This window comes from Primulina tabacum, chromosome 13 (genome assembly GCF_025594145.1).
Source record: "Primulina tabacum isolate GXHZ01 chromosome 13, ASM2559414v2, whole genome shotgun sequence".
Lineage (NCBI taxonomy): Eukaryota > Viridiplantae > Streptophyta > Magnoliopsida > Lamiales > Gesneriaceae > Primulina > Primulina tabacum.
Genome location: NC_134562.1, coordinates 31,026,679 through 31,040,855, shown reverse-complemented (window position 1 = coordinate 31,040,855; position 14,177 = coordinate 31,026,679). Strand labels below are relative to the sequence as shown.

Here is a 14,177-nt window from a genome sequence, read left to right as displayed (position 1 = left end):
TGCGGATAAAAGATTTATCATTGCCTCGGCTTAAAGAATTGTTGTTGTTGCTCTGTTCCAGAATTTCGAGAAGTACACATCCCAAACAACAAGAATCATATTAATCGACACTGTTATCGGACATTTTGAGATTAAAAAATTTTAACTAAGGAAATTTATTTAATAAAATAAAAAATATGAATTTTTATTATTTATTAGCATTTTCCCCGATAAAAACACACATTACATATGAGGGTTTTTCCCTAGCTTTACATCTTTTTTTATACTTCTCCTATTATTTGTCCCTTATGCATCGGAGAGGTCACGTCATCGTAGATTCCGACGTCCCTTAATCGGTTTGTCCATGGTTTTACGTGGATCATGTCTTTCATATGTGTATGTAAAATCTTCCAAAACTAGATTGTACAGCTAGAAATATGCACACTTGGGATGGGTGATTGAAAAGGGAAATGATTCAAAGATATAAGTAATATAATTATTTTTAACTCTAATTATTATAGAACTCGGGTCAATGCGAAATGAAACAAATATACCAAATCTTATCGATCATACCAAATGATGTATGTATACGTTGTTTTTGGTATATTCAAAATGTATGACTTGTTCTTTAATTATTGATTTGATGCATGGTTCCAAAATTTAGATTCCTGTTTCAAATAAATTTGTAATTGAATAAATTTGCTAAAATTCATAATTTTTTTAGCCAGGAGAAGTATAGATTATTATATAATAGATAAATAAAAATAATGGTATTGCCAAAAAAATTCCCACCATTGAATGACGATATCACTTAACATACATTTCTTTATTAATTTATATCACAAAAGCCAAATATTTATATTTTCAGATTTTTTATTAAAAAAAAAGAATATTTTCAGTTATCGCCCGCGTTTCATTCTCCAACGACCTTTTATTTTCGGATAAAATACTTTAATTTCAAAAATATCTCTATTTGAAAAATAGAAAAATGAAACGAAACGATAAAGGAAACTGAAGCGTAATCCATGCAATCAGATGCTGGAAATTTTCCTTCCCTTCCCGAAATCACACAATTTAGAAGAGTTATGCGCATTGTATAACCGATTGCATAAAAGGGTGATTTCTGTTTGTTCATAATTTGCGCGATGAGCTCTGGAGATGGAGCCTCCCAATCATCTTCCAAGAAATCCAAGAAACCTAGATGTAAATTTATTCGTTTTTCATTTTTTAGGATGTAATTTATAATCCGTGCGTTGTATTTTATGTGGGATTTTGATAATCTATTTATTAATTTTTTTCTTGAATTTATCTGATATTTTTTAAAAATTCCATTTTTTTTTCAGATTCTAGGTTTACCCAGCAAGAACTTCCTGCATGCAAGCCGATTCTAACTCCAGGACTGGTAAGATTTTCAGTACTTTATCTAAGTTTATTGTCTTCTTATGCATTTCCATTAAAATTGTTGATTAATTAGCTAATTGTTGTATCTTTTTATTCGATTCAGGTTATATCAACTTTCATCTTTATTGGCATTACCTTTATTCCAATCGGCCTCTCCTCTTTGTCCGCATCTGATGGCGTAAATATTATATTTATATCGTATATTGACCGCTATACTTCAATATTTTGAGTAGGGACGGAATCAGGATTTTGATTTCCTCTTAGTTTTTGGGATGCAGCTGTTCCTTCTGGTTCTGTCCTAATGTACTGTAATTTTAGTCTAAATCTAGTTCAGCTACAATGGAGCCTCCCGTATTCGATTTCATGTTGGTTTGCTTACTGATATCGTGAGTAAGTTGAGTGGGAAAGTCAAGCATACAAATCTGTTGGTCTCTCTGTTATGTAGAATGGTGATGATTATTTTAGTATGAATCAGCTTGAGTGGTGGTGATGAGACTGGAAGTTTTGAAAAGTTGGGCATAGAATTTCAAACATATTTCGTTATAGAGTTCATCCTGACTCTTGGTGACAATTTTCAGATATATTTGATGCCTATGGCTGACTGTCTGTTTGTTTAACATATTGGTAGGTTGTTGAACAGATACGATGAGGTTTGCATTTCTTCAAATGTCAATGATGATGAAGCTGCACATCTGGAGAGGATTGGACATATCCAGGATGCCAGAACGAACAAAACCTGTACCAGGACCTTGATTGTTAGCCTCGTTTTTGTGCTTTAATAGCCTTTTTAATCCCTTTTCGTTCTGTTACTCTGGTTGAATTAAGTGTTTGAATAGTCAATTGTCCCCAGGTTCCAAAGAAGATGAAGCAGCCAATTTTTGTGTACTATCAGCTGGATGATTTCTATCAGAACCATCGCCGGTTCGTAAAATTGTTTGTTTCATTTATTTTAACTATTTTTTTAACTCTCCTTTTGAGTTAAATTTCCTATTCTTGATGCAGATATGTAAAAAGTAGAAGTGATGAGCAGTACAAGAGCCCAGAATATGAGCAAAAGACAAAGACATGTGAGCCAGAAGCTTTCAGTGATGATCGCAAGCCCATTGTTCCTTGTGGTCTAGTCGCATGGAGTTTATTCAATGACACATACGCCATTTCAATAAATGGGAACGCCATACCAATCAACAAGAAAGACATCGCATGGAAAAGCGACAGAACACATAAATTCTGATCCAATGTATATCCGAAAAACTTCCAAACTCGAGGCCTTATTGGGGGCGCAAAACTCAACGAGAGCATACCCGTTAGTCCAACTTCACCTCATACTTATTGGCGATTCCAGTGATTCAATGGAGAGAGGGGATGAAAGGGAGGCAACTTGATTTATTTTTTAAAAAGTTAAATCATGTTTTTTAACTTTAAGAGAGAAATTTTCCCCCTTAGCTCCTCCTATCTTTATCTATATGCACATATTTTCCTATCTTATCTGCAGTTGAGTGAACAAGAAGATCTTCTTGTTTGGATGCGAACAGCAGCATTGCCCAATTTTCGGAAACTCTACGGGAGGATTGAGACTGATCTCGAAGCCAATGGGAAGATAACAGTAGTGATAGAAAATAACTACAACACCTATTCTTTCGATGGGAAAAAGAATTTAGTGATATCTACAACAACTTGGATCGGCGGAAAGAACGATTTCTTGGGAAAAATTTACATCACAGTTGGTGGTATTTGCATGTTTCTTGCTATAGCTTTCATCCTCGTGTATCTCCTCAGGCCAAGGTGTCTAGTTAATGTGCAGATTCAGTTAAATTTTAAGAGTTTGGGTCAATGAAGTGAAGCTAATTATATTTAGTTTTGATGATCTGTGCAGGCCTTTAGGGGATCCAGCATACTTGTCTTGGAACAAAGATCCTGCCTCTTACTAATTTTTTAAATTCTTAATCTTTGATACGTAATTATTAACTAGGATGCGATGTTTCACTTGTCAAAATTGTAATAAGATGTAAGAAATCTTCTAGTTCTAAGTGGGTTGCAGGTATAAACATGAAAGGCAATTTTTGTCTGCAAATCTAGTGGTTAAGCACAAGATCAATAACAGACAAATCTCAAACTCGATCTTCCACAAATAAGAAAACAAAAATTTTAACATTTGTTATAAAGCGGGGTCTTTGTTCGTGATTTATAAACATGATGGAATTGATTTATTTACAATGTGTATCAGTAATTACAAAAGTTAAAAATTCATATATCTTAACGGGGAAATTTTATTTATTTTTTGTTGGTATGTTTCACTTTTCGACGTTGGTCATTTATGTCGTGAAGTTTCAAACATAATACATTATTCTTTTAACAATTATAGTCTTTTTTATCGTGGTTGATGTGAAATCATTGGAGCAGTGATGTGTCGTTCCAAATCAAAACTTTCATTAAAAGATATATAAAATTGTTAAAAATTGGAAGATACGTTATTAAGATTGAAATTTAATAACATAGAAGAACAAAATCACAAAACGACACACATATAAGACAAAAATATATATTTTCTCTTAATAATAATAATAATAATAGTTTTATTTACTCTCCGAAAAGTATTTATAACACTCAACCTCATCCAATTAGACAATTGCTAGATAAATTTATCTTTACAACTACTTTTTTTTTTAAAATTACAAAATCTTGATTTATATCAAAAAATTTAAATGCAAATTTTTTGTACATCAACAACTAAAAATTGTATTTTTAAAAACAGTAAATAATTTAACATTTTTAAAATTTGCCATATTTTGTAAACATAAAATAATAAATATCTCAAGGTTTCGTAGGTACATAAAATTTTAGTTTTTATTTTTTTACAAATATATCAAAATATTGGGATGTATAAAATTTCTGAAAATCAAAATTTATACAACAATAAAAAATATATTTATATTATCAAAACTTTAAAATAAATTTTTTTCTAAAATATTTATATGAATTAAAAATTTTATAATTTTTAATTAAGTTAAATTTATGAAACAATAAAAAATATAAACTTTAAAATAATGTTTTTTCTAAAATATTTGTATGTATTAAATTTTTTTATAATTTTTAATAAAATTACATTTTTAACATATTTAACTATACAACATGTCAGATATTTGCTAACTAAATAAAATATATTCAAAATTTTAACGACTTTGTAAATTAGTTATTTATTATGATAGAAAAATTAAAGATTTACTTTTACAATATATATTTATTTTAAAATATAAATATATATATATATATATATGTAATATTTTAATTTTTTTTAAATAAATAAACATAATTAATTAAAAATATGTTTATAATACTAAGTAATTTATATCAAATTAAACAAATTAAAATGCGAACTTAACTTAAATTGGTTGAATCAATTATTGAAAATAAATCAAATTGATATTTATTTTACAAATATATAAAATTATTAGGATGTATAATAATTTATGCAACAATAAAAATAATAAATTTATATTATAATATTTTAAACCTGTTTTCTAGCAAATTTTCATGTATTATAAATTTTCTAATTTATAATTAATTATACTTTTAATTTAACATGTTTAAATATACAACAACTAAATAAAATATATTCAATATAATAACTTTGAAAATTTAATTGTTTATTATGATTAAAAAATTGTTTGTTTCACAAAAATTAATTCTAATAATCAAAATAGCAAAATTAAAGATTTAAAATATATGTTGGATACAATAATTGTTCCAGATGAGTAGAGTATTCAAAACGTGATACTTTAAATATTGTACAATTTAAAATATTAGAGTCACATAATTATCATTAGATATAAATTTTGACCAAATGGCAAGCGCTAAGTCTTACAATAGGTATCGGAGCAAAGATCACGAGTTCGTTCCCATTGACGGCAAGAAATATAATTATTGAGATTAAGATTGTTTAGTAGGTCTCTTGTGAGACTGTCTCACGAATCTTTATCTGTGAGACAGGTCAACCCTATCGACATTCACAATAAAAAGTAATACTCTTAGCATAAAAAGTAATATTTTTCATGGATGACCCAAATAAGAGATCTGCATCACAAAATACGACCCGTGAGACCGTCTCACACAAGTTTTTGTCAAGATTGTTTGGTGATTGCTTCAATTACTGTACATGTTAAAAGATTAAATTTACAATGTTACCAAAACACTAAATGATTTATATCAAATTAAACACATTAAGAACTTAAATTGTTTCGATCAGCTATTGAAATCAAATCAAATTTATCTCTTAACAAAATTTAAGGTGTATTTTAAATTATATAGTTAAATAATGAGGTTATAATTATTATATAAGGCAAAAATTATTATTAAAATTTGAAATATAATTATTATAGTAATTGATGTGAAAAAAATGAAGGATAATTTTGAAAATATATAAAATGATAAGTTGTAGTGTGATTAATACAAATTACACTTTCCGATAATTATATAATTATGTCCCTCCTCAGTTCTTACTGCTTAGTAATTGTTATTATTGATATTATTATTATTATTATTTTATTATTATTATTTTATAATTAAAGAAAACCGATATATATATTCAAAATTTCCAAAACTTGAACAGATCCCGTCAGAATTTCAATTTCATCGATTCCGAAACGGAGACTGCAATTTTCAGGTATCTCTCTCCTTCGCTTCTTTCTCTCTAGCTTCTCGCGGCTCCATTTTTCTTGTGCTTCATCGAATCTGCGGGTTCGGCCCATGCCAGTAAGGTGTTCGACCAAAATACTCCAGATTTTTTTTTTTCTGTAAGTACCTAATAATCTGAAAGGATTTGACTCAGGGGATACATAATGTTCATTTTTGCTTCGGAACGGATTTGATGAAAGTTTTTGTTTTTGCTGAATTTACTTGTTTTTTTGCTTTGTTGTTTTTGTTGATTTTAGATGGAGGCGATTTATGCAAAGCTCTACAGCAAATACTCCAAGCTCAAGGTCTCTCTTTCTACCACTATGTACTTTGTGTGTTGGAGATATTTGGACTATTGCGAAGGAAAATGGTGGCTTGAGTAAGTAAATATGGGAATCATTTGAAATTGAGTTGAGGAACAAATAAGGGACAGATTTGAACTATTTATTTTCGTGATTGGGTATGATTAGAAATTCATGTAAGTGACCTTTCATCTGGCGGTGGAGTAGTGAGGTCTTAATGACCTGTATTTGGAATAGGCAGCTTGTCGTCGAAACATCCGGATTTTGAAAATTTTTTCTTCCATATTCTCTTGTCATTTTAGCTTATTACTGACATTGCTGTTTCTTTAGTCGTTGTTTGTTCGAAGTGATAATATCCAGGCACATATTTTGTTCATCTCAAGCAACAACTTGTGCTCAATTGTTTTTGGTTTTAAATGTGCCATGGAAACGGTTTGTCATTGATTTTCAAAGCACCTGAGCGAGATGGGGAATTTGTATTAGGGAAATTATGAATTTTCCTGGTCTCAAAAGTGTCTATTCTGTTTTTACAAATCAAAATCAGAACTCTGTCCCCTAGGGTTCGGTAAGAACAACCTGAGCATTTGTCTCTCCTGAATTGGAGTTAAAGTCTATAGAGTATACTGTGTTACCTACGAGTCATTCGGAGTTATTTCTTGTGCTCGAGAACTACCACATCGGTACTAATTTCATGCCTCTCTGCTGATCTTTTGAGAGAAGGCTAGCTCTATCGGTGCAGCTCTCAACACTGTTGTGCTTGGTTGCTGAACCAGCTGCTGGGCTAATTTTGTTTCCCATTTACTTTATTTCATTTATACACCATTTCATTAATTGTAATGTCTTAACATTATATATGTGCGATTGTATGGAATTGAGTTTTATTGTTATATTTGAGCTACTTCTTTCTTATTTTGTCAGAAAGAAAAAGAATCCCCACTAGACAAGCTAAATCGCGAGCAAGAACTAAAATTCATGAATTATGTTGCTGGTATAACATCAACTTACTCTCTTTCTTTTTCCCCTTTTTTGTTCTGTTTTCTTTGCTGTTTAGCTTCTTGTTGGTCATTTCATAGTTTAAAAACCGTACATGCATCCTCCCTTATTTTATGTTAATGCGCGCTCTTTATAATTACTCAGGAGTTATGATTTTTCTCATGTGTTCAATACTTCTCTTAAATGTAGCTGCAGATGAAATGATAGAATACTTGAAAAGTGAAAACGACAAGCTACGTGGACAAGTAGACGACTTGAAAAGTGAAAACCACAACCTACGTGGTCAAGTAGACGACTTGAAAAGTGGACTGGCTGATACAAGGCACGCATTTATTCATTACCATGTGGTAATCTTTAGGTATTAGTGTATTACCAGATCTCGTTTCATTTTTGCACATATTTTGGCTACAGATCTTCTAGTGATGAACAACATATTCAGTGCCAAAAGCTTTTGATGGAAGAAAATCAGAAAAGTAAGGATACATCATCATTCTCTTTCAAGTCATGAATGCAATAGTTGTGACCATGAACTTTCTGTACTTCTTTCCTAAGTTAAAAGTCCAACAGTTGCTATCATTGCATCATAGTGTAGATTTTGAAGACTTCTGTTTAACTGCTGACTGACCTCTGAAGTAGGGAACATTTTCTCACAGAACCCAATTATACCATTACTAACCCTGGAAAGTGGAAACTGTCTTTTAATCTGAATATGCTTGGATATTCCAAAACCATAGGTAAATAAGGCCTTGACTTATCATTATCACGACCAATTTTTGGTTCATAAAGATGAGTTATCTTTTGTTATCGTGCTTGTTACTCGGGTAGAATACTCTTCATATTAGCACTCTTGTCACTTGGTTAAAATACTCTATCACATGAGCTTAAAAAAACTCTTTATGGTACCCTTGCGTTCTATTGTTACTTATTATTTCAGAAAGTTCCTCAAGACACTTGCTTTGTGTCAGTTCTAAATAATTTGTGTTCCATGATATTGTAGACAAGGAACTCTCCAAAGAAATTTCAAAGCTTCGGAAGGTTGAATTACAAGAATGCTCAAACTGTCCTGTGAATCAGGAAATTGAAAGCGAGCAGCGAACTTCACATCAAGATTCTCCAGCTGAAGGAACATCTAGCAAGTATGTACTTAGATCAGCAAAAAAACGTAAACTTGAGCGTATAACTGAAGGCACAGCCAATGCTCATGTTGATGGGGAGCATGGGCGTCCGACAGATTGTGCTCCTCTGAGCATCCAACAGGTATGTACATTGAATTTAGTTTACTAGAAGCGTGCCATTCTACTTTAGCCTAACTATTATTATGTCAATGATCCAGCGTGGTTGTCAAATGAAGATCAACAGTCCAGGTATGTTCCAAAAGGCAAACATATCGCTTGTATCGACATTAATCGCTTATCTCGACATTGTCCGGCAACCTTGAAATTTACTTGCTATTTTGATGGTGGGTGGTGATGCCACAGACAGTAACGCTGTTTACTGCATGTTTCAATGCCTTGTCGAGTCAGTACATGGCATGAAATTCTCCCCTCGTAAACAAAGTAGTAAACCATGCATACAGGCGCTACACCAATCAAGTGGTAATCTTCAATTATGCTGGGCTATATACTAGGATTATTGAGGTCAAATTTACATTACAAATAGCTGATTCTCTTACCCGACTCACTAGAATTTTCTCTAGCAGGTTATTCTTTCAGTTTGACATGGGTACCTAACACGCACGGAGAAGCAGAACTCGTATACCGGGTGCTGTCGTTAGGGACGTTTGAAAAAGTGGCACCAGAGTGGATGAGGGAGATGTTGTTGTTCAGCACAAGCATGTGCAACATCTTTTTCGAGAGGCTTTCCCGTGTTATCAAATGTTAATAATAAGTTTTACGAAGTCATCTTTGTACGTTTGTATGATCCTGTTCTGTATGATTCTAATTGTCCCAATTTGAATCTTTGGGTGAATAGACATCAAACTGAAGGGAATTGATTTGACAATAGATTCCGACAATGATATGTTTGATGAATCTTAAGTACTCACAATTGTTAATATTATTTTGCGTACGTTTCACAAGAATGAATCTGAAATTAATCCAAATTTAAATCAAATAATTGTTCAATGGAGCACATTCTAAGATTGTGATTGGGCCGATAAATTTCAAACGATCTGACTGAAATCCCTAGCTTAAATCTACATCATCCATTTCGAATGATAATAAAAAAGAATTTGATACTCTTTATTTGATATAAACATTTTTAGTCTTTTTTATATGATATGGTATGTATTATCTTATTTTCAGTCAGCCACATGTTTATATATACCAGCTTTTTATAAGTTTTTAGTTTGTAAGTAGATTTCGTTTAAAATTAACTGAAAAATACAGTAATTTCTAATCTTGAATGATACATGATTTAACAATTTTAATTTTTTTTTTCATATAATAACTGAAAAATACAACAATTTCAGATATTGTGATACATTAGAAGAAATAATTCTTCACTTCTTAATTCATGTTTTCTTTAAAATCCTCTTTATTCATGTTTTGACATAAAAAGTAAAATTTTTTTGTTGATTATATAAGATTGGACTGTTTAACAAAATTGATCCGCGAGACTGTCGTATAAGAATTTTTATAATATAAAAATCACCAATTTTTACACGTGATCAAAGATTATTACAATTTTTTTCCTCTAATTTAAAACAAGTCCTCATTTTTAAGTCAAACACAGTCAATTCATTCAATATAGAGATAATCGTAATTAATATATGTTATGATGTAATAATTGTTCTGTCGAAACGTGATATTTTAACTAATATAATGATATAAAATTTAGAATATTTGAATTACATCGTTATTATAAACTATAATTTTAAATTAAACAAAAAAGTTCTATCCTACAATACAATAAAAATTACACATTTATTAGATTGCTAAAACTTTGATTCCAAAATATTCATCAATTAAGATAATGATGACCAATTTTACCTCATTTGAGATCTGACTAAATTTTAGCAGAAAGTAGCGACTTCATAAGATTAAAAAAAGACAATACGTTTTTGGTTGCAATCGTAATATACTAGAAGGCGATCAACAGAACATAAAAATTTTCTAATCCGCCACCACTGCACTGTACGTCTTTCTTTGGTCTTCCATTTTCCTCCGCCCGAGTTCGTCTTCCCAAATTCTTCCCAATCCGAGAAATCCATTTCTCTGTCTCACAATCGGAAGACATAGCTTCATCTAGATACTCGCGGAATCCAGGATTATTATGTCTTCGCCGGGAACTATCGCCGCCGCCGCTCCGCAGCTTTATTTCTGCTACCAATGCGAGCGGCAAGTCAGCATCACGCCTGAACCGTTGCCAGAGGCGGAGCTTGTTTGCCCGATCTGTCAAGGTGGGTTTTTGGAGGAATCGGACACCGCGCCTCCATCAAACACTAATAACGTCGGACCTAACCGCTCTTTCGAGGAGAGTTTACCGCCTTTCCCCTTTATCTTCTCCTCTTCCTCCGGCAGCGGCGGATTGGAAGCATTTGACGATCTGTCTGCGCTTTTCGGAGACCGATCCCCCAACGAATTTAATCCATATGCTTTTCTGAATAATTACATCAATAATTTAGAGGCGAGGGGGGCAAATATTCAGCTTGTGTTTGAAACGCCTGGAGGAGGTGGAACAGGTGGTGGAGCGGTCGACTTTAGGCTTCCAACGAATTTGGGGGATTATTTCATGGGGCCTGGTTTGGAGCAATTGATACAGCAGCTTGCGGAGAATGATCCAAATCGTTATGGGACACCTCCTGCTTCGAAATCTGTGATGGAGGGATTGCCGGATATTAAAATTAGCGATGAGATGTTGGCATCGGATTCATCTCAATGTGCTGTTTGTAAAGATAGTTTTGAGTTGAATGAGCTGGCTAAACAAATGCCTTGCAAACATATCTACCACAGGGATTGTATAGTGCCTTGGCTTGAGCTGCATAACTCTTGCCCGGTTTGTCGATATGAGTTACCTACCGATGACCAAGATTACGAGAACCGGAAAACAGGGCAGTTGAATGATAATGGTAGAAGGAACAGTGATAGTAGTATCAATATAGGTTTGGGGTCCGGTGGTGGAAGTCTGGAGAGCATTTATGATGACGATAACGCTAATCCACAGACACCAAGGACAGTGGAAAGGAGGTTTAGGATATCGTTCCCATGGCTTCTTAGAGGATTTGGTTCACCAGCAGAAACAAGCGGTAGCGGGGGTGGAGGAGCTGGTAGTAGCGATGGAGGGAACACCAACACCAACACCAACAATAGTAACAGCGGAGCATCCAATCCTAACTCAGGAGGAGGAGGAGGAGGAGGAGGAGGAGGAGGAGGAGGAGGAAGAGGGCAGGCTAGTGAGGAGGACCTCGATTGAAGTATGTCCTTGCTGTGATTTAAGTGTTCTTTTTTTCCCCTCACTTCTGTGTTGAGGTGATGTGCTGTTTTTATCATGTTTTATTGTATAAATGCAGTGCATTATCTTTTGAATGTTTTAAGACAAATTTGTGAAAGTTTTGTTTTTTCTAATTTTGTTGCTTCAACTTATCTGGAATAAAGATGGTAATCAGGTGCAGCCAATCAGCCCAGTGATGGGGCTGTTGGTTGCCATGGACTGACCACTTAGTCTTGGCTTTTGGGTACATTGGGTGTGAGAGAGTTAAAGATTCATATATTAGAAGATTTTTCCAATCAACAAGAGTAATGAATAAAGTAATAAAACGATCTTGGCGTGTTTAACGCTAGGAAAGCAGATGTTATTGTTACGAGTAATACTCCAAAATTTACATTTCTGATGTCGAGGCATATCTCGTGTTAAAGAAACAGGTCGAACATGTTCAATTCTCACTTTTGTGGCTTAAAAATGTTTGGTGGTGGAATAATTTTGTGAATTGTGCCGGTTAGGAAATGCATATTGATGAACAACCAAGTACCACTATCATAGTGCCATAGTGGTTAGTTTTGAAGTTTTTGTGCAATGTAAAAGATTCTTAATTGCAAAAAACAATAACTTGTACGTGGGACTCTCATCATTTTGATTTGTATCCTCCTGTCCTGGATGATCAACTGTTTGAAGATGAATGTATTCGTGCACAGACTGACAGACGTACATACACGGCGAAATGAAAGTGATTAATTTGTTTCCAACATCTTGCTAAACCCCCCTGCCTCCTCATGGCTCATTCCAGGGTCCAGCTTCAGCTACAAGAAAATTTTTACTTGAATCAAATAATTTTCTCCTGTACCGTGTTATCCTGGATTCGTTTGCCTAAATGGCATCTATTACTCACCTTAAACTGCTTGGCATTGATGTTGGACATCCTATTTGTAATAAACTTAATTAATCTCTATCGTGTATTTAGATGAAGACAGTGACTTAAATTATACAATTCACATCATTTCGTGCTTGTTTAAAATTTAAAATACTATATTCTCACTGCTATAATCCAAGGTCAATTCCAAACTTTTTTCATTCGTTTTGTTCATGTTCTACTCCCTCTGTAGTCTTTATCTTTATCAATGGTTTTTGCTACATCATTTGTGTGAGTTTTGCTTGCTTACCGATCTTTCGTAGTTGTGATTGCTCTTCTCCATTGTCGATTCTCGAATATAAATAATTTCAAATAATTTTTGTTAGTCTGTTGACTATTTTGAGTTGAACTGGGTAGTTTGGCAGTTTCTATGACAACTTAACACAATTGATAGCAATTGGCTATAGTTTAATCATATGAGAGCTTAACATTCAGGAACATACGCATATATATGGTTTTTGACAGAATGGGTAGAGAATGTGTTATATATCACATCTTATACGGGCTATTCTTTTGTTTGGAGGCTTCGACCTCACACAGATTTATCCGTGATTCCTGCATTTAAAGAATTAGTGCAGGGGACGAGGAAAGGAAAATTAGTGCTTCTGTCATTGTATTACTCTATAATTATGATATCTTGTTTTGGCAGCAGCTGTGCTGACACTGTACCTTGGTATCCTATCGATGTTGAAGGAATGACGGAATTGAAATTTATATTTGAATTTGCAGAGGATGCGAGTTATGAATACATTAAAAGTTTTTGTTCACTGGATGTTTCTGACCCCAAATTGCATTAATAGTACAACCCTTGCTGACCTTCTCTTTTTACTCTGTCCTTACGTCACACACAGCTTAACTGGTGTGAAACTGGTGGCATTATCATTGGTGGCGACAAATGAGTCTCAGATCTGGCATTTGAAATGGTTGTTTGGTCAAATGTGAATCGAGCTGTGCAAATCAATACTGGTTATTAGAACACTAGTACCTAGTAAAACAATGTCAGGTTAACCTGTTTTTGCAATAAGGATTGTTACTGTTAGGAGCAATGCAAGCGTGCTTGACTACAGACCTGCCATTGTGATACGTTACTGCATGTGTAATGTAACTGCTTTGTGAATGTTCAAGTTTCAGATGCATCGCATTTGTGATGTAATAGAGTTTGTTGTTGTTCAACCTCGTGTTTTTGTCGATTGAATGTTCTCCTACTTTTTCCAGGTAGACTGAGTTAACAAACTGAAGAAACAAAAAGGGTATTTGTATAGAGTAATTCTGGAGCATTTTGCTGGTTGGTTGTGGACAAGAAATAGGTAGCCATCCCTTCAGTTTTCATTTTCTCGCAACCTAAATTTGTTTGGATGTATGATATGTGACTCACCATTTTATTTGATATTTTCCTCCTTGAGCTCTCTTCAAAAAACATGGGCTAAAAACAGATAAATCAAGCAGTTTCTTCTTTTATTATATTTCATTCACAGTTTCAATCA

At 33.3% G+C, this 14,177-nt stretch overlaps 2 protein-coding genes and 1 pseudogene across 4 annotated transcripts; all 3 read left to right on the top strand.

Moving 5' to 3' along the window:
- Positions 1-901: 901 nt before the first annotated feature.
- Positions 902-3,536, top strand: LOC142523038 (ALA-interacting subunit 3-like; annotated as a pseudogene).
- Positions 3,537-5,988: 2,452 nt separating this feature from the next.
- On the top strand, positions 5,989-9,404 carry LOC142523225 (uncharacterized). 2 transcript variants are annotated; one of them, XM_075626907.1, is made up of 10 exons: positions 5,989-6,129; positions 6,309-6,356; positions 7,272-7,341; positions 7,536-7,668; positions 7,758-7,819; positions 8,000-8,080; positions 8,344-8,603; positions 8,680-8,710; positions 8,825-8,941; positions 9,043-9,404. In XM_075626907.1, the coding sequence occupies exons 1-10, from the start codon at positions 6,124-6,126 to the stop codon at positions 9,225-9,227; spliced, it is 993 nt and encodes a 330-aa protein (XP_075483022.1). In that variant the 5' UTR covers positions 5,989-6,123; the 3' UTR covers positions 9,228-9,404. The 2 variants fall into 2 exon arrangements, with proteins under 2 accessions (XP_075483022.1, XP_075483023.1); XM_075626908.1 differs by having other exon boundaries at positions 6,002-6,129; positions 9,046-9,404.
- Positions 9,405-10,468: 1,064 nt separating this feature from the next.
- On the top strand, positions 10,469-14,177 carry LOC142522663 (E3 ubiquitin-protein ligase RING1-like). Of its 2 annotated transcripts, none has more exons than XR_012814499.1 (3): positions 10,469-11,693; positions 11,727-11,815; positions 13,909-14,177. XR_012814499.1 is itself a non-coding variant. In XM_075626184.1 (3 exons), exons 1-2 carry the CDS (start codon positions 10,620-10,622, stop codon positions 11,757-11,759), a joined length of 1,107 nt encoding a protein of 368 aa, XP_075482299.1. In that variant the 5' UTR covers positions 10,469-10,619; the 3' UTR covers position 11,760; positions 13,909-14,177. The 2 variants fall into 2 exon arrangements, 1 of the variants encoding a protein (XP_075482299.1); XM_075626184.1 differs by having other exon boundaries at positions 11,727-11,760.

What these genes read in the sequence shown, in the direction of transcription:
- LOC142523225 (XM_075626907.1), top strand. An exon ending in ATTCATGAATTATGTTGCTG is followed by an intron (nt 7,342 to 7,535) that starts GTATAACATCAA and finishes TCTTAAATGTAG; the next exon opens with CTGCAGATGAAATGATAGAA. An exon ending in TGGATATTCCAAAACCATAG is followed by an intron (nt 8,081 to 8,343) that starts GTAAATAAGGCC and finishes ATGATATTGTAG; the next exon opens with ACAAGGAACTCTCCAAAGAA.
- LOC142522663 (XM_075626184.1), top strand. Translation starts at nt 10,620, where the DNA reads ATGTCTTCGCCGGGAACTATCGCCGCCGCCGCTCCGCAGCTTTATTTC. An exon ending in ATCCTAACTCAGGAGGAGGA is followed by an intron (nt 11,694 to 11,726) that starts GGAGGAGGAGGA and finishes GGAGGAGGAGGA; the next exon opens with AGAGGGCAGGCTAGTGAGGA.